We start from the raw sequence: 26,397 nt of genomic DNA on the forward strand, positions 1-26,397 counted from the left end.
TGTGCTTGAACTGGTTTTACAGCTGGAGCTAACAAATCTAACAACCGTCTTAGAAAAGGTGTATTGCTTAACCAGCACTGGGCTGAGTTAGGATCTTACATTTTATAAGTCTACATTTTATATAAGTCTACTTCATTTTCTACTAAATCCTGAGTGGATGGAGAAACAGTGAAAGGAGAGAACAGCAGACTTAGGGAGGGTGGTGCTTTGTGACTCTTACAGAAAATAGAATGTATACAACAGGAACAAGTCAAGTTTACAGGACCCCATTCCATTCTGAGATAGTATAAGATATGTTGCAGTGCTAAAGTTGTGTTAAAGGTGTTTAAGAAGTGTTACAATGCTAAAAACTGGTTTTGTCCTTAGCTGAAAATGACTTTTGTAGCTAAAAATTAAGGTCTGTGGTATCCTGGGACTTGAGATGCTGGCACACAAATGCACAGTGAGAAAATAAGCCTCAGATACAATTTGTGCTATTTAACCAACAATATTAAAAGGGGTATTGAGAAAAAGACAAGGTAAGCGAACAGCCTGAAAAAGGATATTTGTAAAGCAAAGAATAATGCAAGCAGATGGCCTGCGAGCTGTCAAGGATCTAGCTAAGCTTCCCCATCTGGACACTTACTCCGTTGCTGAGAGGATCCACATGATGCCCTTACTTTGTTGGGACTAGGCACAGTTTAGATACTGTCAATGGCCATGGGCCTCAGGATGCAGACTGTGTGAGACTTTTGCCAGTGAGGGTCCCCCTTGGTCCAAATGTCTAGGAATGAAAACCAGTGCTATTTTGTTTAAGACAGCCCAGCAGCTCTTGTACATTTCTCCACCCAGTGAGATCAGATACTTCTGGTCTACAGTTCCTCTCCCCATGGACAGAAGACAGATAAAGCCCATAACATGCACACTGAAAAGCTTTGCATGAGTTTTGTGCATGCGATTACTCTGTACTTAATTTATAAACCAACAGAGTTAGGCAAAATTAAGACCCATCTATTATACTTTATAAGCTTCCTTGCCACTTTAGAGCATTTTTGGACTCAGAGTCTTCAGAATATATGCAGGGTTCTTTTATAGGCCATAGCTTGGCTTGGTCTCTGAACTGTCTTCTCTCACTTTCAGCAGGCTTGCTGTGAGCTTGGTTGGTCCCACAGCTGGGCCAGCCCCCCTGCGACCAAAGCATGCCTATTTCTGTCTCCTGCCTCAAATTTCCTGTGTGGCTCAGGCTACCCCCTCGTTCTTCCCTTAAGCCCTTCTAAACTTCTGCTTTGTTGTCTCTGTCCAATTTTCCTTTTGGGAGAATTTCTGCTATTTTCTTCACTGGCTTCTTTCACAGATGCATTTTACAAATGGGTTTACCTTCTTAAGTAACCTTGTTAGCGCACACACCTTTCCATGATGGTTCTCCCTTAATGGCAAGCAATACAGCTAATGACAAGCAGTGTCTCTTATCTGAGAAAGAAGACAGCTCAGACATCTATGGTGGATTCTATATTCATGCTATGGCATTCTGCGATGCAGCAATGTTATAAACAATTTTCTGGCATTAACTAGAACTTATAAATTATACATAAAGCAATTCCCTAGATTGTCATACAAGCTAACACCACTGGCAGCTGAAATAAGATAAAGGTACCTGAATCATAGAAAGTTAGGGTTGGAAGAGACCTCAGGAGGTCATATAGTCCAACTGCCTGGCTCAAAGCAGGACCATCCCCAACTAGACCATCCCAGCCAAAGCTTTGTCTAGTCAGGTTTTGAAAAGGATGGAATTCCAAGGATGGAATTTCTACCACCTCTCTGGATAACCTGTTCTAGTGTTTTACTACCCTCCTAGTGAGAAAATTATTCCTAACATCTAACCTAAATTTCCCTTGCTGCAACTTGAGACCATTGCTCCTTGTTCTGTTATCTGCCACCACTAGGAACAGCCAAGATCAATCCTCCTTGAAACCTCTCTTCAGGTAGTTGAAGGCTATTAAATTCCCTCTAAGTCTCCTCTTCTCTAGACTAAATAAGCCAAGTTCCCTCAGTCTTTCCTTAGAAATCATGTCCCCCTCACCATTTTTGTTGCCCTCCATTCAACTCTTTCCAGTTTGTCCACATACTTTCTATAGTGAGGGCCCCAAAACTGAACACAGTACTCCAGATGTGGCCTCAGCAGTGTGGAATAGATGGGAATAGAGGGGAATAATTACTTCCCTTGAACTACTGGCAACACACCTACCAATGCAGGCCAGGATGCAGTTAGCCTTCTTGGCAAAAAGGGCACACTGATGGCTCATATTCAGCTTATTGTCCACTGTAACCTCCAGGTCCTTTTCTGCAGAGCTGCTGCCCAGCCAGTCAGCCCCCAGCCTGTACCGGTGCATGGGATTGTTCTGTCCTAAGTGCAGGACTTCGCATTTGTCCTTGTTGAACCTTGTGAGATTCCTTTTGGCCCAATCTTCCAATTTGTCTAGGTCACTCTGAATCCTAGCTCTATTCTCCAGTATATCTACTACTCCCTCCAGCTTGGTGTGTCATCTGCAAACTTGCTGGTGGTGCGCTCTATGCCATCTTCCAGGTCATTGAAGATACTAAACGAAACCAGCCCTGGGACTGACCCCTGGGGCACTCCACTTGCTACTGGCTGCCAACTAGACATCAAGCCATTGATTACTACTCTCTGAGCCCAGTGCTCCAGCCAGTTTTCTATCCACCTTATAGTCCATTCATTCAGCCCACACTTCCTTAGCTTGCCAGAAACAATGTTGTGGGAGACTGTATGAAAAGCCTTGCTAAAGTCAAGGTACACCACATCCACAGAGCCAGTCACCTCATCGTAGAAGGCAATCAGGTGGTCATGCATGACTTGCCACTCATGAATCCATGCTGACTGCTCCTCATCACCTTTTTCTCCTCCAAGTGCTTAAAATTGGACTCCCCGAGGACCTGCTCCATGATTTTTCCAGGGACAGAGGTGAGGCTAACTGGTCTGTAGTTCCCTGGATCCTCCTTTTTCACTTTCCTAAATATGGCCATTATGTTTGCCCTTCTCCAGTCATTTGGGACCTCTCAGCAATCACACCAGCCAACTCCCTCAGCACCCTCAGGCGCATTCCATCCAGCCCCACTGACTTGTATACGTCCAGCTTTTCTAACTAATCCCTAACCAGCTCTTTCACCACTGTTGGCTGTTCACCTCCTCCTCAAACTGTGCTGCCCGCCCGGTACAGTAGTCTGGGAGCTGACCCTGCCTGTGAAGACTGAGGTAAAAAAAGCATTGAGTACTTCAGCCTTTTCTGCATCCTCTGTCACAAGGTTTCCTCCACACTTTCCCTGATCCTCCTCTTGCTACTGACATACTTGTAGAAACCCTTCTTGTGCCCCTTCATATCCCTTGTAAGCTGCAACTCCAATTGCACTTTGGCCTTCCTGGCTTCATCCCTGCATGCCCGAGCAATGCTCTTATATTCTTTCCCTAGTTATCTGTCTGAGTTTCCACTTCTTATAAGCTTCCTTTTTGTGACTTAGTTTACTGAAGAGTTCTCTGCTAAGCCAAGCTGGTCTTCTGCCATACTTGCTACTCTTCCTGCACATCGGGATGGTTTGTTCCTGCACTCTCAGTAAGGCTTCTTTGAAGTACAGCCAGCTCTTCTGGACTCCTCTCTCTCTCAGACTGGCTTCTCCCAAACAAGGCACCAGCCCTGCACATAAAGTGATCTGTAGAGATGTGGCAATCTAGAAATTGCCTTTCTGTAGAATACACCAGGCTTGGGAAATTAAAGCTAACTGTACTTTTCTGTTATTACTATTTGCTTTGTGGTAGCACCTAGAAGGTACATTCACCAAACAGAATTCCATTATGGTCTCCATGAGAGACAAATATGACACAGAGGTCTTACAATCATGGAATATGATGACATACCTGGTGGATGATATCAACCAATGGGGAGAAAAAGTTTAAGGGTGAACAGTAAACTGGCTAGGACACTATGCAACTGCCTCAGCATGTCAGCAACCCCAGTCAGTGCTACAGATAGTGAATAAGTTTTCCAAACACCTTTAGGAGAACAAACAGTATACATTTATGGTTGCAATCATTATGCTTTAATATAGCTAGCTCTTTGGGACTTCTTGCAATACCACGGCAGAGAACTACCTATGGAGGTGCTTTCTGCCTACCAAAGACTTAAAAGCATTGTGAGCTCAGGTTTGCCTGGCTACATTTTGTAGGGAAAATGACCTCAAGAATGACATTGCCTAAGTTTCAGTGTTTTGTTTTCACTAATGACAGAAATAAATTGTATCTGTGTTGTTGGAGAACAGTAAAACATACTTGTGTTCTAAAAGACTTCAAGGTAAGAAGTCATTATTTTGTTTAAAATTTAACTTCATAGGCTATGGGGGAAAGTTTCTCAAGAATCAGACTTTGACTACTTCAACAAAACACGTACAAGTCAGGGCCATAGTGTCTTACAAGTACTCTAATCTTTTATTCATATAGAGCAGATATTGACTGCCCCAGACATTTACAGAAGCAGTAAATATAAGGAATAGGATTAACATTTAATAATGCTTCAAGGTAAAAACAAATATCCTTGGACAAAATTAACCTAGCCTTAGTGAGTCAAGAATGCCAGTTTTTAAAACTAAGGGATTTAAAGATTATGAGAGGATTTGAACCCATCTGTCACATTTGGCCTGATTTCATTTTGTAAAGCTTTCTTAGTTAAACTTCACTAAAAAGCTTGTCAACATGTGACTATTTTTAGATGAGCTCATTTTACTTGCGTCTTTGATGTACTGTTTCCTAAAGGGAAAGATTTACAAGCAGAGACATTAGGAATATTGAGTTCACTGAAGCTGCAAGTTATTAATATCGTACACTATAAAGGCCAAATCAACATGCAAAACTGCACTACAAGTCTCAAATTTTTAGTGAAGCCTTTTCTTTTTCAATTTGGAAAATAGATATACTTGGCATCTAACAACTTATTATTTAACAAAATGTGAAATAAGCATTGTGAAAAATATTGACAGTCATATGTGGAATGGTGGATTTAGAGGGAAATAGTTCATTTAAATAGATTTTTAAGGCCATCTTTTTCTACTCCTTAATGCACCTATGAGTGTATCATTTAAGTGCAAGCATTCACATTCTTCTCATTTGGAGAGTTTATTGCTATAATCTAAAGGGAAATAAAATGCATGCTACAGAAGCTTCACGTTACTCCCATTTGCTCTCAAGAGATGGCCTTAAAAATTGCCCTAAACATATGCACATAAACATGCATAACTAGTTTTGTCCTCATATAACTGCAAAACAATTAAGCACAGAGCCTTTTCACAGTCAAGGTCCAAAGACAGGTTTCAGTGCATCAAGTACCTGAAAGACTTAACCTTTCAAAATCCCTGGCTGACACTTAGCAGAGCCCCAGATGCCTACGATTACAGATGGTAAGCACTTTAGAGTCAGCCAGAAGATACATTTTGTTAGAGTCCAGCATTGCTTCCTGCTGGAATAAAAGGAGATAACTATTACAATTTTGAGGTCAAAATATGACCTCTTCTGTTTTAAACTATGTTTTGTGTAGGCCACTACCTGTATTCCATATATTCTGGAAATGGTTTGATCTTCTCATCAAATTAAAAGGAGTCTGGCATAAGAAAAATACCACATAAAATATATTTTATGCACAACAGAAGAAGATGTTACCAACACAATTGTCACATCACTGAATAGCTGAAGAACTTGAATTTTGAACATCTGCTGCAATTAATTTTAAGTGCACACATTCTTCACTGTACTTGTAATCAGATCACACTTCAGGAACAGGTAGTACCATTTACTTCTTTTGTAGCAAACAAGTAACATGATTAAAACATTGAGCTGGAACTGGCTTAGCATTTTAATCACTGTAGGTGTCTACCTGATTATGGATCTAAATACTGGCTTTTGTTTACACTGTGCTCCACAGCATTATTTTTAAAAAAAGATTATATACCAAATGTTTTTGTTTTTATAAGCTGCTCCTCATTTCTACATGACTGCTGCACTTTAGCATTTAAATCCCCAGATATTCTGATATTTGCATTTTGCTTTTTTGTCCTTCCACTCTAGTATCCAAACACTTGTTTTATTAGGGGAAAAGTTAATTTCACTTATTTTCAAAAGTTATTTTTATGCATCCAACAAGAATTGTCAGTTTTCTTAATAATTTTTTCTTCTCAACAAATCAAAGTGATTTGTTAAGATTAGTTTGTTTTGGTAAAAAAGGTAATAGCTCCAGTAAATAATCAAAATTTTAGAGAAAGCCAGTCTGTAAGGTTTCCAAATACACCAACCCTGAGGTATCCAAACTCTGTCAGTGTAACTGGGGAAGGCTTGAGTTGACCTTTCAAGGCATTTTATAAACCCCCCCCCCCCCATAAAAAAAATTAAAAAGGCAATAATTAAAAACATGTTTTTTGGCACATCTCATTTAAGTTCTTGCCCATTCAAGTACTCATCAGATTCATAGTAGTTTAAATATACTTCATGTATAGTCTACAAACAGCACTGTGAGTTGCTTGACAACATCTGAAACCTAAGTAGATAATAGATTCACACTGATATATTGAGTAAGAGTCTGTAAAAGTTGATAAAGTAATTCAGTACTGTAAGAATTTCAAGGAACTAAAACTTAAGTATAAATGTGTAAGCCAAAAGATATGAAAGTAGCAGCACTTTGTTTCCAAATCTGACTTAATGAAGAAAAACTCAGACAATGGCAAATTTTTAGCAGATTATTTAGGAGGATTATCAGTGTGACATTGATGTAGTTAGCCATGATAGTCTGTAACCAAGCAGAAGGCAAGGTAGATTTGCATTTTATAGACTAGGGGTGTCAAAAAAACAGCCCACAGAGCCATATAATCCAGCCCTGAATGCTGGCTAACATAATACAGTATGTGCATGGAGGCTGTCTGGTGTGGGCTACACATGGTGCAAGGCTGGTCCAGCATGTGTCGAGTGTGATGCCCGCCCTGGATCAGCCATGCTAGATCTGGGGCCAGTCTGGATCAGGTCCAGAGACAGAATGCTATGTTGGATCTAGCACACAGGGCCAGTCTGGAACTGGTGCAAGCTGCAGTGTGCACGGCCAGTCTTAGGTACATGCTGCACGTGGCACCTATACCAAACTGACCCTGCATGCTGGATTTGGGGCCAGTCCAGATCAGACCCATAGGCTGGCCTCACATGCTGGAACCAGTGTGCAAGACTGGTCTAGTAGAGGTGTCATATGCAGCACATACCCCAGACCAGTACTGTGTGCTGTGTGTAACTGCATTTCCCAAACTGGCCTCAGGCCTGTTAATTATAGGTGGACCCTTATGTCTGTGCAGAATCCCTATGATATCAATAGAGTTTTAGAGATACAGTCAACTGGCCTTGCAGGCCCAAATGCAAGATCAAAAGCTTTATAAAATATGTGTGTGTAAGTCTTTCCATGCATGCAAACACACATACTTCTCTGGCTATTTTAATATAATTAATACTATTTTCAATACTGAAACAAATCTAAGTCTCCTTTTGTTTCTCGTAATTTCTGTTTATTAATTGATACTTTAATGAGGAAAGGCAAATCATAGTTTTGGATAGTCTACAAATGAGGTAGATACTTTTGGTAAAAAAGCCCCCACTGAACATTTAAGGGATTAAAATGTAAAATATTTAGGACATTACTCTTAACGCATCATGCACTATTAACTGTCTTGGAAAATCATTTCTGACTTGCTTCCTAACTTTAAGGACAAAGTTAAAATTTCCTAACAAAATCACTAGTAACTTAAAGGAAAGCTGGCTTGTTTTTCCCATTAGTTGCAACACAAAGAAATGCAAATACCTGCTTCATCGTAAGACGTGGTCAGTTTTTCCAACATTTCTCGGTCAATTGACAGAATCTGCTGTTCCAGGATGGTTTGGTAAGACAACACACTGTTCTCTTTGTCTTTTTCATAGTCCTGAAGATGTTGTTTCAGGACTTCAGGCAGGCGGGACTTGACATATTCTGCTGCTGACTATACAGAAAAAGAAGCAAAGGCACCCATTATTACCTTGTACATTTTCTTCTAGGCTGCTTTTCTTATATATCCACACATATAAAACCCTCTTAATTTAAATTAGAAGAAAGAGGAAAAAATCACGACTTATTTAAAGAAAAAATGGTGGTGGGTGAGGGGCTGATTTTATGCTCTTCCTTCTAATTTTTCAGCTTCTTTGTAGAACACCCCACACACCATGCATATGTGACCATTAATGCTGCCACATTCATAAATTTATCACAAGTAGTATGATTTTGGTTCCAGCTTCAGGATATCTCACTAGAAATCATAACTGACATCAAGATTCCACTGTGCTAGGAACAGCATGAACACATAACAGGACAAAGATCTAGTACAAAACATGGGGATGAGTGTGTGATTACGGAACAGAAGTTGAGGCCTAATCTTTCAGGAAAAAAAAACAACAAATACCAATTAAAGGAGAACAGCATTTAACACCTAGGTTTCGGTTATTTACATCCTGAAATTCCAGGTCTATAGAAGACTGACGCTTTATGAGCTTGGTTTTGCAATCAAGAATGAACTCATAAACCTACTATTGGAATTATTGAGCACCCTTGTGAATCTCCATCTTAAACTGATGGGGAGCCAATCACACTCATCATTGTGTAAGCCCCAACTCTTGCTACCACTGATGAAACCAAAAAGGAATTCCATGCCAACCTTGACCAAGTCCTTTCTGACATTCCAGAGGGAGACAGATTTATTCTTCTCACTGATTTCAATGCCAGAGTTGGAAGGGACTCAAACCACTGGAATGGAACCATTGGCAAAGAAGTAGTAGGAAAGGTCATCCAACATCAATTTTACTGCACTGGCCCCGTCATCCGGATGTCTGACTCCAGATTTCCGAAACAAGTTTTATTCTCCCAGCTCTATCAAGGCACATGCTCAAGAGAAGGGCAGAGAAAGCTCTGTAAGGATGTCCTCCTCAAGGCCAACTTTAAAAAAAATGCACATCAACATCAGTTTGTGGGAGACTATTGCCCAGGACTGCCCAAAATGGAACAAGAATCTGCTGCAAAGATGTCAGTACTTTGAAACCTTATGACAACAACAGGAGATGGAAAAGTCAGAGCAGCAAAAATGCTTGCAGACCGAATCAAGACTCCAGAGCCACCCACCCTGCATGGAAACACATGCTCAAGTTGTAGTAGAGTCTGTCGAACCCGAATTGGTCTTTGTCAGCCATCTTCAGACCCATAAATAAGACAATCATGGAAGACAATCATCCTCGACTGTGAGGGATTATTGAAGAAGAGAAGAGGAATAACTAGGCTCGCTAGCATAGTTGGGCACACAGCAGCCAACCAAAACCACCAAATCTGAAGAAGTTTTGAGTAATGAGTAGCCAGGTCCGTTCATAACAACAGAAAAGGAAGGGAAAGCTCCCTTTCTTTTCAGAACTTTATCTACCTATAGTGATAAGCCTTATTGAACTGACCCATTCCCAGGACCATTAAGAAACTTGTCTGATTAGTTCTCAGAGGTTAAAGCTAGGTACAGACACTATGCTTATCATGCAATAAAAGTGTAGAAAGTGCTCGATAGCCATAACTATCGAGCATAGATGTTCATGGCACAGAGCGCTTCAAAATGGCATACTGTGTTCTAAGTTAACCCTGGATGGATATGGTATCAGACTAAAGCACTTTATCAAATGTCTTTACCACATGTCATCATGAGTCAAGGTAGGTCACATTCTGCCAGCATTCCAGTGGCTCCTCAAAAGATAGAGTGATAGCCATGGCTGGTGCTCCTCAGCTCTGCAAGCACCAACCCAGTCCTGCCTCTGGGCTGTCACAGAGGGGAGACAGAGTGGGGGGAGGAGGGAGCCTGATGCAAGGATTCAGTCTGGGGCCCCCCCAAGACCAGAGCTAGCAAGTGGGGGGAACCTACGGGGCAGGGGTGCTCCATTCTCCATTCCCTTCCCCTCCCAGTGTGGCAAAAAGTGATGCAGCCCTGAGCTGCATCTGGGTGAATGGAGTCCCCTTGCCACTTGGGCCTGGGCTGGGCTGGCCTGCGCCTCTCTCCCTTCCCTCCCCCGCCCCTCCACAAGACCAGAGCCAGCAAGCTGTGGGGGAGCTGTGCAGCAAGGAGTTCTGTTCCCTCCCTTTCCCCGCAGTCACTGCTGACAGCCACCAGCTGGTGGGGGGCGGGCAGGGCTGGGGCAGGGAGAGGCTGCTTAAGCAGCTTCTTGGGAGGGTTGCAGGAACAACCCCAGCCTGCTGGCCTCAGCCACTGCAGGCAGCTTCCATGGCCTTCTCCCCTCCCCAAGGTGAACATCAGTTCTGTTCACTCCCGCACTAAACTACGGCGCTTTGACTATAGAGTGATACTGATAGTGCTTCTGCCTCAGGCTTCTTGAATGTCTGCACTCAGCCACAAAGAACATGGAAGTTCTCTGAAATGTCCAGTCCTTCTGTCTAGCAACGAAGCCCCTAAAACAGGTTAGATCTTCCAAAGCCAGTTTTTTACACTTGGCTCTGTGACTTCAAAAGGAAATGGGAAGAAAGTTTGGCGAAAAACTTGTCTCACATCCTTTTCTTCTGTTACTGTGCTGATTGATTAATGCTAGGCTAAGACAATCAAATTATATCATCTGAACCTAAATTAAATTTAAGTGAAATTAACTGGAAAAAGGGTGTATTTGGCAGGGGGTCAATCAGCTAACTAGCCAGTAATCAACTGATCTCCTTTGAGCAAAAGCTTTAATGAAGAAGCTGAAGATGAATCTGTATATGGGGTCTACCCACAGTACTATATTGTGTTAAAAGGCTTATTGTGTTACAAGGAGTTACTGAACGAGTATTCTTCCATATATAAACTTTTAATCCTTGTTTTCAAGAATTATCTTTTGTTCTGTATCTGTAGAAGACCAAGCATGATGGAGTCTTAGCCCGCTGCTGGAACACCCAGGTGCTAGTACTATACATATATTAGAGAAATCCAAATTACTGCAGATCTCAACTGCACCTTTGGAACTGCTGTGACAGTCATAATCAGAGCCTGAAAGCACTATATTTAAAATGATACTGCTTATACAAAGATTAGTCTGAATAAAATAAAAATGGAATTAGTTATAACACCATCATCCTTCCAAGCATATTCACAGCTTCCATTAGTTTTACTGGGATTTATATGCATGCACTGTAGGAACAACCCTCTACAGATTTGTAATGAATCAGGGATATATTGAAGTGACTGGATTCTCCTTTCTAATTGAAGCATACTTAAACTCCTCAGCAGGAAATTTATGATGTAGCATTTGGTTTCAGCAATTCAGTATCAATTACCCACACTTGACTAGACATTTACAACAATAGCTAATTTTGTTATGGTATCCATCTATGTTTTAAAAATATTAACTTAGAAATTAGTACCTTTTCCCTGAATTTAAAACTACTTATAAATCATACAAAGGAATCACTTTGGCCGCTGTTAAAATGTACCCAGATCTGGAAAGAAAGTAGTACTAGCTTTTTAACAGGATTCAGGAGCACTATGCAAAAGTATTATTTTTCATTCTCTTTATGTTCAACCAAGGCCATAAAGAAACTGAAATTAACACAAGGTGGCATGGTTGTACCAAGTTAGAGAGTCCCAAGATAAAACTGAACTGACAGTCAGTAAAGATAGAGTTTGCCCCTAGACAGGCATCTATATTACTAAAATCAGTTGCTACTGAAACCAATAGTTTCTCTTGTCACTAGTGTCAGGAAAAAAGATTTAGTGGACCCAGAGTGTCAATGACATTATATGGTCCCTTCAGATAAAGCTTGAGACACTGGGTGAGGCTGTGATTGGGAGCTTGCCTCTCTCCTGTTTTCTACTGCTAGTACCTTTATTAATACTATACTCACTTAAACAGAAAAACCTTCTCTCTTGGCATCTATTTTTTGCCTCTTTGATAACCAGCACAGCTGGAAAGGAAATATGTGGCACAGACTTTGCTCAGTATTTGGGCTCCCCTGCCTGTTTCAAAACAAAAAACAAGATGATATTTCAAGCCTAAGACTGACCAGAAGTTACCTCTGGAGTTTAGCATGCACGCTCCAAGGTTTATATTTATTTTCTCTAAGTTAACTGTTGATTAAATTACAGCCTTAAAATATCACTGAAGTTATGTCCAACTCCTCTGCAAGTCAGGCAGTGCTGAATGAATTAAATTATTCCCCCTCCCCCTGCAAAAAGTAGATACATTTACTAAATAAGCCCAATGTGCTGAATGCTAAATTTTAATATTTCTTTTCTTTTTTTTTTAAATTTCTTTGTAAGGCAAAAAGATACACTACATAGTGTCCAATTAGTCTCACAACATAATTATCAAGTTCAGATATAATTACTTAATTTTTCCTTAGAAAAGACTGTATGCTGGCCATAGGAATATTTTTAATATAATCCTTATAGAGACTATTTTAAAGAGAAGGTATCAGAGAACAGGAGACTATCCTCCTCCTTGGAATACACAGCAGTTCAATCCCTGGACCAGCACTCCACTGGACTAAGTGCTGTACAGACGTAGAACAAAAAGACAGACTGTAAATCCTTTGGGACAGAGACCAAGTGTAAGGGAGATAACAGATACAGATAGATGAGGGAGCACAAAGAAACAACAAAATGTTACTGGTGAACACAACAGAGAGTAGTTACAGAATACATGCAGCCAGACAGTTGTCAAGATTTTTATAGGCATCATAGCAAGATGTTTTAAAGGAGAAACTCTGGCTGGAATACCCTTCTTACAACAAAAATAGACATACATAATTCATATCAGAACTATACAGTTCCTTCAAAGCTTGCTGAATTAAAACCAACAATAATTTGAAAATGATCTAATGCTTTAGCATTTATTCTAGTTACCTTTTTCTGAAAGATTCACACAAAAAAGCTTAAAAGGGTTATATTTTTAATATGTAAAGAAACTACTGTCAGGCTGAGGTGCTATTCTTAAAAGGGGAAATTAAAATTGGATTGTTTTTAATCTTATGAAAAACAGGCAGACTGCCTGGTCATTAATACTGTTTGATACCAAGAACATATGAATCAGTCAGTTTATAGGGTGACCTAAAAACAAATCAGTAGGGGAGCCTAAAATAGAAACTGAAACATTATTGAAAAAAAAATGCGTATGATCCCACATGTTCATTTTTTAAGGAGGAAGAGGAAAGGAAAGAAAAATCTACAAACCCCGAAGCCTTTAAATATTACAACTTATAGCAGATGCCACAAGAAACTTAAAACATCAATAACTACTATATTCATAAAATGTATTCACATTTTTCTTTTCTAATATAGCAAGAAAGTAATCACTGTTCAAATATAGTAGTCCAGATTAGCAAATCAGTGCATAACTTGGAAAGTTATTAAAAGGAAGATTTAAGATTAAGGTATCACAAGCAAATGATCCTAGCACAGGGAAGGGCAAAATACAGTCCGCCAGTTTGGCTTGCGGATGGGTGCCTATTAATATACTGTATCCGTCCCTGTCCACGACTGCTCTTATTATGCTCACATGGGGCTGAGCCCTGCTCACTCCTGTGGGGGCAGTGCACACTGCCCTCCCACCCTCACCCATGGGAGGCCCTGACCCTAGCCCTGCAGGTAGGGAAGCGACGGTGGGCAGGAGAAGTGGTGGTGGTGGCAGGGGAGGTGGAAGTGGTAGCGGTGGCAGCAGTGGGTGGAGGAAGGGGAGGTGTGGGGAAGTGGTGGTGGTGGGTGGCTGGGCAGGCGAAGGGAGGGTGGAAAGGTAGGCAAGTGGTAGGGGAAGGGCGGCAGCGGGAGCAGAAGTAGTGAGGCAGGGGATGGTAATGGTGGTGGTGGCAGAAGTGGGGAGTGAGTGGTGGTGTGGTTGTGGTGCATGGGCAGGCGGGTTGGGGGGTGGGGAGAGTGAAGGAGTGAAGTAGCATCTGGGTGGGAGTGCAAATTTTGACAAGAGCTACCCTACATCAATTTATCAACTTCTAATATAATTAGCAATGTCTAGAAATTAAATAAAAGACAGAATAAGCATGATGAAACTAAAACCGTTATTTTTGTGACCACCATCCAATCACATACAGGCAACCCCCGCTTAGCACTCTTAATTGGTTCCTGAAAAACTGAGCTTTAAGTGAAACGAGCGTTAAGCGAAACTGAAAATATTTGATGACCCAAGATGGCAACCACAATTGTTTTTAAAGACTCAAGATGGTGACCACATGCATTATAATGAAACTCGCTGAGTGCTAAGTGAAATCAGGTATTCCTTTAAAATGAGTGTTATAGTAAAATAGTGCTAAGTGAAACAGCATTAAGCGAGGATTGCGTGTATCAAGAAACAGGCATCTTGATGGACCAAAAACAAACAGAAAACTTGTATATTAATGATAAAGCTATTTGACACGTGCACTTGACATAGAACAACATTTTAGTTCTATGCCGGGGTTGTCAAGCTATCCCCTGCAGGCTGAATCTGCCCTGTGGAGTCATTCCATACGATTTTGGTGGCTTTGCAGTAGCTGGATGGTAGGGAGAAGCAGTGTCAGCAGCTGGGTTGGAAGGGCTGGCTGAGCCTTGAACCAAGCTGGGTAATTTTGGCTTGCCTCTCTGGAAGTGCTGCCAACCCCTGTGCAATGTGTTCTGTTTTTTTTTCTTCCCAAAGGAACCTTGACTAATAATAAACTACTTTATTTACGACAAAAAAAAGGAAATGTACGCTATGTTTAGAAATTCATAGCTGAAACTAAAACTACTGGAAGAACAGATTTGTACAGATATGAAAAGTAATTAATATATTTTTTTAAATATACAGCTCCAACTTTACTTGTTTTCTGCTGCTCTTCGAGTCCCAAAGCTGATGTTTGCACCTACCTCAAACATGGCATCTGATGATGACTGCACTTGGAGCTCCCTGAGGGATAGAAACAAACCCACAACAAAGCTCCTCCTGAACAAGATGCAAGTCTCTCATGCTTACCACTAGCATACAAACATCTAGTTTACTTTCAGCTGATATAACTTCACCATCAATACAAGTCAGATGAGATGCCTGAAACCTGAGCCAAATACAAGCTTAATAGATGTCATGTTTCTGTACCATACATGCGACTTACATGCTCTCCCTTGCATTCTATTGCTTTTCTCCTGTTCCAGCCTTTAAGGGGAAAGGCAGAAATCTGCTGGAAATGAGCATAAAGCTCCTGGACATTCACTTGCAGAATCCCACTGCTCGGCTTTAGTCAAATCTCCATCATGCAGTTCTTTGCATTGGATTCTTTCTTTCATTTCACTTTTCCAGAAAAATTCCATATCTTGAAGATTTGAATATCTTAAGTCAATCGTATTAGTTAACTAAAGTTGTTTTCTTTTGAGGTAAAGCAATTTGTTACAGCTGATGGTGGAGAGAGAGTCTTATTAGGCCTAGCCAGCCAATAATAAGGCCCAATACCAGCTACAGCTGCAAAAGGACTAGCAGCCCCAGTATTTCAACATGACTAAGACTTTGAGGATGTGAGAAATAACCCTGCAAGAATGAGACAGTGTTAAACAGAAGCATGATGATGGCTGTCAGGAAACAAGAAGCCTAATATTCTTAACTATTAGTCATGACATAGGCCTCCAAAATAATGCAACTGAATTAAATCATGGAGATGTTAAAAATACTGCTCAGATTATTTTATTTACCATCTGGTTATGGAGCCTTTAGTATATACCCTGATGATCATTTTAAGCTTTCCCTTACAATCACAATGGCTATAAATTTACTTTCATTAGAGAGCCCTTTTCTTAGATTAAGACATATAGTGACATGGTTGCAGATGTACTATTTGGGTACGGGGTTTCTCTTGCCAACCACGGTTTTGAGTATCCACACTTAATATTCTATATACCATTTTGGCTACCACAGTATGCAGTTTTGAGTAACCATGGTTTTTCATGGCTGTGCATCAGCCCACCACCTGCCATTTTTCCAATAAGTCTTTTGTCTTGCCAACCACGGGAACTTTCAGGAACCTAAACCCAGCGGTTGGCTAGGGAAACCTGTATGTTGGATCCTGAAGGACTGTGCTGGACCTGAGTGAGCAGATATAACTTGGGCATCGAGCAGGCTTGACTAAATACTTACGAAGTGAGGATAAGGATGGTTGAGGATGTTGTTCAAATGATATTAAGATAATTTGATCAAGGCAACATGATTAAAATCACATTTTACTGTCTCCTATGTAAGGTACGAGTAGGGCCTGGTCACATTAGGGAAAAGGTAGCTAAAAATAAACAGAAGCATATTTTTTTTTAAACAATTTTAGGTCATTGGCCTAAAGAGAATTCCATGGATGCAGAACAGCAGTGTTTTACACACCTGCAGATGAGTGAAGGGATTAGAGAGAAATTTAAATGATTCCCCAAAGGAAGAGTCTAAAATGAATTGAGGGGAACTTCTTAAACCAGTACTAGAATCTGAATTTTTATTTAATTCAATTTAGTTCTTTTATTTCATTAAATCACACTGCCTACTCATTTAAAAACAACTGAAATATTGTCATTTGAGCAAGAAATATCTTCATGCTTCACTGAACCAAATGAGATAGTTACTTTTCCAAGTTCTACTGAACACCATTTCATTTTTTTTAAAAAGAACTGGCTTTCTTAGGGGCTTGACAGTAGGACTTTGTACTACTACCTGGGAGACTATAGATTAGGATTGGACTTGGCCTTCTATAGCACACAGATCTCGGATGCACGGTGCTTGCCTTCTGAGCAAAGTGCCAAGTCAACCAAATGCTACCACAACAATCAGCAACACAGTCATTCCAGCTTCAGCATGTGCAATCACTCAATTGCCATCTTCACTACAGGAATGTATGAGAGCAATAGCAGTAAAGAGAGAAGAAATTATATTAAAAAATAATAGCATAAAAAAACGGAATCATGTTATGTAATAAATTTAGATCAGGGATCAGATTCCTTCTAAAGTATGTACATTCAAACTCAAGGGAAGTTCACACAAGCATCCTGAAATGTGTCTTTTTGTCAGCACCAAGGTGAACGTATTAGAGGGCTAATATTCTATCATACTTCTAGCACAGTCAAGGTTTCACTGCCCTTGCAGGGTGCTGGATGTACATGGAGATCTGGCAACAGTAACAGCATCAGCACACATTTTAATTTACTTAGGTCTACCTTGAAATTCATCTGTCTTACAGCAACATATCATTAAGCTTCTGACAGCTGATCTTGGCTCCAAGCTTCCTGAAAAAACAGTCAGGATGAGTACACTTTCCTGGCATAGAAGTACTACTGTGTTCTATCAGAGAACATTAAAACCTCTGTTCTCTTTAATGTGTTAAACAGTAAAAGGAAAGCCTTTATTTCAATTGTTGCTATTGCTGTTTGTACTAATAAATACAACTTTAGGTTAAAGTCCATATTATAAAGCAATCATTTTCAGTCAAAGACCTAAAAAATATGTATGAGTTTTTGGTGCTCATGAAATTGGGTAAGATACTGGTAATGAATGCTAGACAAAGAACAGGAGCCAGGGACGCACGCGCACACACTAAATTTCACACTTTAATTAATGAGCTTTAATTCTGCCTAGATACACCCTCAAGCATTTTAATCCCACACAGAAAGGGCTGTCTACAGCTTACTACTTGCCCTTTTGATGAAGACAAGGAGCATAATACAACCACTAAACCTATTTCTACTAATATCACATTTTGAACCTAGGTTTGCGATAAAGGCTAGCACCCCACCACCTAAGATCTTTTCAAACTGGCCTCCCTTTCTTTTTCTGTCCTTGTAATCCTTAATTTTGTGCTTTGTAAAATGGAGTTACTATGTGGCATATCCTCAGAAAATGTCAATATTCAGTCCTCTGTATGTCAGACTGTACATGTCTGAGGGCAGAATTAGGTTTTATAACAGAGAGGAATAATTTCAAGTATGGTGCTTTGACTCCAACCTGCCTCTTCGATAAAGCAAATATTTCTCTGTTATCTTGTGTGCAACAAGTTCCACAAATTAATCTATAAAATTAAATGCAATAAGGATTCAAGTTCTCATGAGTTTTATGAAAACAACTGTGTAGCAACTTAATTTTCACCTCTGGTAAACCCAATATTTTGGCCTGATCTTGAGCAGGCAGACATACATTAATAATGTCTTTGGATAAGCCCCTATCTATACCACCAAAGGTTATAAATCAGGTGAAATAATGCTTTCTTCTGAAAGACAGTTCAGAAAATATTTCTCATGCTTTCCCCTTTCCCCTCAGCATTTTTGATGCACAACTGGAAAATATCTTTCTCTACTGTTTATGAAAAATGACAAAATCTCTGATCCTCCCTATTTCCTTCCTACAGGATAAGAAACTTCTGGACACCATTACATTGAACAATCATGTATGTAAGCAACTCACATAGACAGCTTTTCCATCCAAAAAGTCTACAGCTATATCATCTATACTTCTTTAATAAAAAATGAAAGAAGATTAAACAGGATCTAGCCTTGTGATTCATTTGTTTGATAGTCGGGACTATGTATAAAAGGCAAGGGAACAAACTCATGCCCAGATAAGCCATTCTTTGGCAGGACAGTGAAGAGAAGCAGACAACTCTGTAAGATGTATTGGGCGGGAGAGATTTGGGGTTCAAGGCGATGTTCACATTCGGACTGAGTCTTCCAGAACTGGGGCATGTCTGGAGCTAAAGCACCTCCTCAGTCAGAACCTCTGTTAGAATAACCCTGTAGCGACCAAATCCTCTATCAAAGCGCACACAGTTGGGCCTAGGAGACCTGTGGTAGCTAGCAGAGCAGGGTTGATAACCCAAGACTTTTTTTTTCCCCCTGACATATATTTTACACCATGAAAATATAACCTTTTTGTGAGACCCTGGATATGGGCCAGGTTGAAACCATAGTAAAAAAAAAAAAAGCTTGTAATAAAAGTTTGCAGATTAACAGCAAAAAGAAAGAGAGACTAGAGAAACTGGACCTTTTCAGCCTCCACAAGAGAAGGTTGAGAGGCGACCTTGTGGCTGCCTATAAGTTCATCACGGGGGCACAGAAGGGAATTGGTGAGTTTTTATTCACCAAGGCGCCCCCGGGGGTTACAAGAAATAATGGCCACAAGCTAGCAGAGAGCAGATTTAGACTGGACATTAGGAAGAACTTCTTCACAGTTCGAGTGGCCAAGGTCTGGAACGGGCTCCCAAGGGAGGTGGTGCTCTCCCCTACCCTGGGGGTCTTCAAGAGGAGGTTAGATGAGTATCTAGCTGGGGTCATCTAGACCCAGCACTCTTTCCTGCCTATGCAGGGGGTTGGACTCGATGATCTATTGAGGTCCCTTCCGACTCTAACATCTATGAATCTATGGAAACCTTGGGTTGGCAACCCTACTTGACTGCAGCAATGGTTACACCTGCTGGCCCCACTCAGGGGTCCCCTACTCACCCCCACACCCTGGTTCCCCTGACTGCAGCTTGCACCATGCTGGCCCTACAGCCTCCCCGCTCCATTCTCCATGTCCCACCATGGACCCCCAAACAAGGACCACTGTCTGCCTACATGCCACCCAGTAGTGTTACAGGTAGATGAGAGGCAGTACCAGAGGCAGCACCAGCACCAGTACACTTTGTTGGGGGTAGGGAAATGAGCCACAAAGCCCTGAGAGCTACCTTCAGTGTGCTGGGCTTCCTCCAGGACACCATGTGGCACTGCTGTGCGCTATTTTCAACACTGCTTCCAGCTTCTTTCCTGACCACAGAGCTGATTCTGCAGAGCTGTTTTTGCTTATTGTTTTTTCAGATGACACCATTGTTTAATGGAATTTGTGGACTGATGTTTTTAGTCTGGTTATTTATGAAGTATCTGTAAATTTAGAGACAGTTGTCAACAGTGTAGAAGAGTGCCAACTATATGCTGATCAGTATAGAATAGACTTAGCTCTCACTACTACATGCATCTGTTTAATCCTCTCCCTCTAACACAAGTTTCTGGATCCTATTTTGGTTATCTCTGACATCCTTGTTTTATGCATTTGGGAAGTTCTTGGCACTTGGACCTGGCAAACTGATGAAATCTGGCAACTTTCTGAAAATGTATTTTAGAGAAACCTACTTCTAAATTCTCTCCTCAAACAGATCACTACTGAAAATCAACAACCAAGAAATGCAAATTAATGTCCCTCAAGTAAAACAGCCCATTGTTTCCTGTGAGGGTTCTAGCCATTGACTTCAAATAACTGAAAATGCAATAGTTAGAATCTGTTAGACCCTGACTCCATGTGGCACCCAACAGGTAGGGAGATGATGATCCAATTGCTCATGGATCCTGTTACTCATTAGCCAGAGCAAGCAGGGAGCAAACACCAGTACACACTGCTTGCAACAGCTTTATTTAAAATGGAGACAGCTTCGGGTGAGCTCCCTCAGAGATACACAGACTGTGAAACTGGGGAGCACCAGTGAACATTAGTTTTTTTCACATTTTATACACCTTGGTTCATGCTCATTAACACTTACTCCTCTTATCTCAAGCTCCGCCTCTGTTTACTGTTTGTTTCATTAGCATGGAATTGCCTATGCATTTCATTCATTTACATGCCTTGCTGCTAAGAGCACATGCTCAAGACTCTGTCCTCCGCTTCCTCTGTTGCTGGCTCTTTCTGACTCCTCCATCTCCAAGGTCTTACTTCCGCTTTATCTCCTGACGATAGCTGGTGGGCTACATCTTGTTCTCCTTACACAAGGAATCATGTATCCTACACACTACCATATCGTTAAGCTGCTTACCTAAGCATTTTGCAATGTTACTTTTAATACATCATTTTGCCTTGTGGTCAGCAGCTTTGCTGAGACACAGAAAAAAGCCTTTATTCAGCTGCAAATCCAGTGCTCCCCAAGATCCAAATACAGCCGCCCTAACAAACCCTCCAGTGGGTTCTTCCTCCTCTCCAAAAAGCCTACCACAGCAAATTTTCACAAATAAATCACGAACTTCAATGGTCTTTTACCATACTGTTACAAATGTGAAGTCAATTGAAAAATGTACCTTGGAATAAACAGATTATTCACCAAATCATATTTTTCTGCTCACTTTGAACAAACCTACATCGAAGTTCACCATAGAAAATACGCTTCTTCCTTTGCATAATAACTTAAATCCCAAGAATAATCAGTGTCCCCGAGAAAGGGTTAATTTATTCATGTCAACATTTTTTGCTTGATGAAGGATCTATATTCAGGCCAAAAATACTTAAAACTAAGTGATTGCTGAGGGCTGGTTGACTTTTCTGCAGTGTGATTGTTCAGAAGTATCATTGTGTTGAATGAGTGAAAGCTAATTACTAAACTTGTTCTACAATCTATTAAAAATGCAAGTTGCAGCTGGATTAGAGAAGTCCTCCTGCATTATTATAATAGGTCACTTGAGAGAGATCTTCAAACACTGCTAATGTGCAATTCAGGAATAGGGAAGCACCTCATATATACCAAGTATCTTAGTATTTCACATTTTGGATTCTGCACCCATCTTTCCCATACTTATGTGTGGTACTGCCCCAAAAAATTTAAAATACCAAAAGAAGCAAGATAGGAGAGATCCATCTACAGCAGTGCAGAGTATTTGATATGTGAAAGTCAAACCATGTGCATAGGAAAGTTACATGCTGCTACATTTACATCACAGTCTCCATAGATTGTTATGCCTCAAAAGGTTTTACAGCTAGAGTTGCCAATCTGTTCAATGTTTAAGATTTAAAACCTTTCACAGAAGCAAATTCAATGATCTAGGCTATTTCTGACACCTGGACACTTCGATACACTTTTCCAAAAGCCTGTGGGGCAACAAGGCAAGTCTCATTAAACTGTACTTCACAGAATAAAAACAGAATTGTGGAAAACTGTCTCAAACAGATGTGAATATGAGAATTATTGCAAACTCTTATTTTCCATCCTTCATTCTTACCTGGCAACAGCTGGCCATGTTAATGCTGGCTATATAGATGAATTGGTTAGGAAGAGCAGAACATTAGCTTCATCTACAGAATTACATGCCTTTCCAAACACATTTGAGAGAGCCTCTGATCAGAAAAGTAAAATAGTTGCTTGTAAACAGAAGAAGGAAACAATTGACAAGCAGACTCGTAAATAGTTTTACATATAAAAATTGGCCAAGGTATTTTATTACGTAATGTGATTAGCAAGAAGGCAAATGCAAACCCACCCTACAAGGCTTGTGAAAAATGAGTCTGCTGTATTTACTGTTTCAGACACGAGTTATGGCAAGATAAGCATGCTAACATGTAAAGCAAATGAATAATCTAATTAGCTGGAAGGGAGGCCATAATTTATAAACACATATTACCCATGCAGGGAACTGGCAGTGTGACAGTTCCTCCCACTGTGGTTGCCCACCCCAAGCCTCAGGCTCCTTCCCGAATAGTTTGCAGAAAAAGCCAAAGCCACAAATTTATGATGGTTTATACTTTGTATATTTCTAATTACCCCTGTCCGCCCAGTAACTGCATCTGTTGGGTGGGATGAGAAGAGACATGGGCTTTATCTTGAAATGTTTTTTTTTCTGTTACGGGCTAATTATGCACCCTTAGATGGATCACCTAAAAAGTCGCTTCCTACACTTTTCTTTTCTTTTGCTATGCATTTCACTCCTTTCAAAGATTCTCAGGCTTTCCCCAGGATCAAGACAATGTTCAGTTTTTTCTTCACATTTCTTGGCAGGACAGCTTCACCTTTCATTACTATTAGTTTGGCACCTTCACTAAGCAATAAGAGAAACACTCTGAAAGTGATATTTTCATCTACACGGTAAGTATGAGAATCATCAGTTTTATTTATAAGAGGAAATATTAGCTTGAGCTACATAACTGCCACCAAACAAACTAGAAGTTTGCCTGGGCCAAAAGGAAGATATCTGCTAGAAGTAATCAACTTTAAACTTTCCACTTCCATGCTGTGGAGACTTCCTCCCCTTATATTTTTCCAGATAGAATGGCAACATTCAATAGAGAAAAAAGGACCAGCAGGTAAATCATATGAATGTATATTTTCCACCTACTAATTCAGGCATCTTGCATATAATAATTTAACTGTCAATAAATATGTTACTTACCTTACCACAGTATAATTTTACTGTGCATGCATGGTTTTTTACCCAGTATTATAAGAGGATACCTGATACTGTGCAACAACTCAGACTTTCATATATGGTCTGCACTTGAAGGTGAATTATTATTTTTATCAAGTGCTCAAATTACTTTCAGCAACTTTTGAATTCATGGAGTTTGATTTTGTGAATTAAACCCACAACTCAAGAACACAGACACACAAACAAGAACTAAGCACTGCTCCTTTTTGAAGTTAAATTCTTGCCACAGTTTTTTAATATGGGTAAAGAGGAATGCTTTCATAAACACATGGCTTTTGATAGCCAGGATCTCAAGGTTTTACATGGTGGTTAAACAAAGAGCTAGGATGGGGGTGCTATTTTCATGCACACACAGAACTTCCAATGATATTACTGTCTCCTAAATGGAAAGCACTGAATTTTTCACTGAGCTTTAAACAACAAAACAAAACAAAAGGCTATGTGAGCAAGAAACATTAACTATTAGAGAAATCTTTCCACATATATTTTGTTAAGCGTATGAAATAATGATTTCACACTAAACTTGAGAATGGCTGTGCAATCTTCCCTCACACAAAGAGGATGAAATCTACATGACAGCTGATAGTGTGACTTTTCATGTTACTATTTTATCAGTCATCTTAACTCTCAGGATGTTAGGAAGAGGCACAGAGAAAGAAACTAGCTACACAGAGGTATTGTCTATAGAGGGATGATGCTTGTTGGGGAAAACGAGCGAGCTTGCCTTATTATTTGGTAGGAAGCTTTGGTTGCTGATTTGATTTGGAGAAGATTTGGCTCCATTTGGCAGCTGAATCATCAAATCTAATCGAATCGGGAGGCCCATAAAAAGCTCCAAATCTATTCAAAGCATCGAAATCGATTTTGAAAAGATTTGGAAAAAGATTCAGCAATTCAGAAAAGGCAGCCTTGTGGAGAAACAGAAACTGAGAAGTGGGGAGGAGGAGGGGGAAGAGGAGGGGAAAGACTGCTCTGATACTGACATCTGTAGCTGGCTAGTGACTGTGATCTTTCCCTGAGTTCCCTTCCAATCACAGTGCTCTGGGGGAGGGATGTAGAAACAGCATATAAGGCTCTGTGTGAAGCCCTTCTATCCCTTTTGTGAGCTGTCTGTCTGGAAGCAACAGCATGTGAAAGGTACTGGATGCAGCTGGCTTCCTAGTCAGCCTCTTTACTCTTTTGCTAGTCTGTCTTCTTGGAAAGGACTGGATACAATTTTGCACTATATTACAGATAGAAGACAGGGCTGCCGGTGATGGCGCTGTCACGACCGGTCAGCTCATTTCAAGATGCAGGAAGGTGGTGGGCTACTTCCACCAGAGCATCAAGGGGGGCAAGATATTTGGAGGTATGGGCTGTGACTACAGGGAAGGAGGCTCCACGTCCCGGGCATGACCTAAAACTGCAAGCTGCCAGGGTCAGGAGGCCTGGTGGGACTGCTGGTGGTACAGAAGGCCCCAAGAAATGCCAGGACTGCACACCTCCCTGGTGAAAGGTGGGTAGGAGGCGCCTTATAACCTCCAGCCACCACACACATGCAGTCCTGGCTTTGGAAATCCCAGACCTGTAAGATCTTTGAGAGGCCTGATTCTTGCTGGCTGCAGTGGAGTTGTGAGGCTCCATGTGAGCTTAGCTGCCTGGGATGCCATCTGCAAGGCATGGGCCACAGTTTAGGGGCGGTATGGAGCTGTAGAACGCATGTCACCCCTGGACATCAGGAGTCTAAATGGGCAGCCTTCCACCTGGGTAACATCTGAATTGGTTTTCCATCAAGGCATGGCAGGAGAAAGAGGGGTGGGTGGTTGGCCCAAAAACAGGTGGGTGGGCCAAGAGATAACCAGCACTGGGAAAGCCCCCTGTTACTACCATCCCTGCTGTTTTCATCCCACTCTGCCTTAATACACATATGACATGCGTTTTGCTTTCAACAGTTTGAGGTGCACTTTTCCCAAAACCCCTGAACCTATCATTTTGAAACCTGGCACACTTCATACCCTCAGAAGGAGCTACCACCCCTGCTGTTTTCATTCAAATCTGCCAAAAATGACAAAGTTATAGGTATTTCAGTGATTCCCCATTATAGTCTATGGCCAAATCACCTAATCTGTCTGAATCAGCACTGAATCTTGAAGCCAATTCAGCTGAATTGGTTCGGGACAGTGACCCAAATCTCTGAATCGAATCACCATCCTCCCAATCGGCCGAATTTGAATTGAATACTCCCCTATTCGCACAGGCCTATTACTTGGCGCTTAAAGTGTCATTCCTGTACCAGTAAGGCAGACACCAGCCTAGAAGAAAGAAATTCTGCATATCTTCCTGGTTTGCCAAAAACTTTTCTGAAGACTATTCTGGCGTCTCAAGTTAGCACACTAGAATCTTGTCTGCTCTATCATGTGCACATGGCTTTTCCTTTAGTTTCCATAACCAGACCACACCAACCACTTTATAACTGGATCTGGAACACTTTTCTGTTTTAACAATGGATCAAAAATGGAATATACAGAACCATTGACCTAGCATAAATGATAATAAACAACTTGGAGCACTGTGTGGAAGAGAATTACTGTAATGATTTTACCATTATAGGCACAGGGAAGCAACATAAGCAAGGTTCTCTTTTTCTACAGGCAGAAGTAGAGATAAGAGACTGAAGTGATTTATTATATCATCTAATACAGGGAAGCAGAGGGTAAAGCAGTCAAGACTGATGATATATCCTCCCTCCTTACTGAACCCTTTGTATCTTTTCCCTATTCTTAATGTCACATTTCTAGTAATCCATTTCCTTGCACTGGGCACTGCTTCCCACTCTTGCCAAGTCAAATGACCTCCCCTTGTCTCAAATATTACTTAAAACTCTATAAGCCAATATAGAGATAACTAAAAAGGTGGATCATTAAGAAATAAGGACCTCATCCTGTTGATTATCACCCTGTTATTTGTGTCTGCACTCTTCTGAAAGGATTTTAAAGGTCATGTGGGAAAAAAGTGCTTCATGAAAGCTCCTCTTGACACTGATTTGAAAAAGTTCCCTTTATTCCCATGTTATGTTAGAGATCTCAAGATCATGACTAACTCTAGCAAGAGGTATGAAACAATTATTTTAACTGGGTAAGTTCATTTCATTAGAGATAGAGATGGGGGGGAAATAAAAAA

At 40.8% G+C, this 26,397-nt stretch overlaps 1 protein-coding gene across 1 annotated transcript in view; it reads right to left on the reverse strand.

Moving 5' to 3' along the window:
- The window catches only part of PPM1L (protein phosphatase, Mg2+/Mn2+ dependent 1L), a 214,472-nt gene that overhangs the window by 58,362 nt on the left and 129,713 nt on the right, over positions 1–26,397 (reverse strand). The window contains exon 2 of the mRNA XM_006272858.4: positions 7,869–8,043. Coding sequence (XP_006272920.1) covers positions 7,869–8,043 — 175 coding nt within the window. The remainder of the gene's footprint in view (positions 1–7,868; positions 8,044–26,397) is intronic.

The sequence above is a fragment of the Alligator mississippiensis genome, chromosome 7, assembly GCF_030867095.1.
Source record: "Alligator mississippiensis isolate rAllMis1 chromosome 7, rAllMis1, whole genome shotgun sequence".
In the NCBI taxonomy this organism is placed as follows: Eukaryota; Metazoa; Chordata; order Crocodylia; family Alligatoridae; genus Alligator; species Alligator mississippiensis.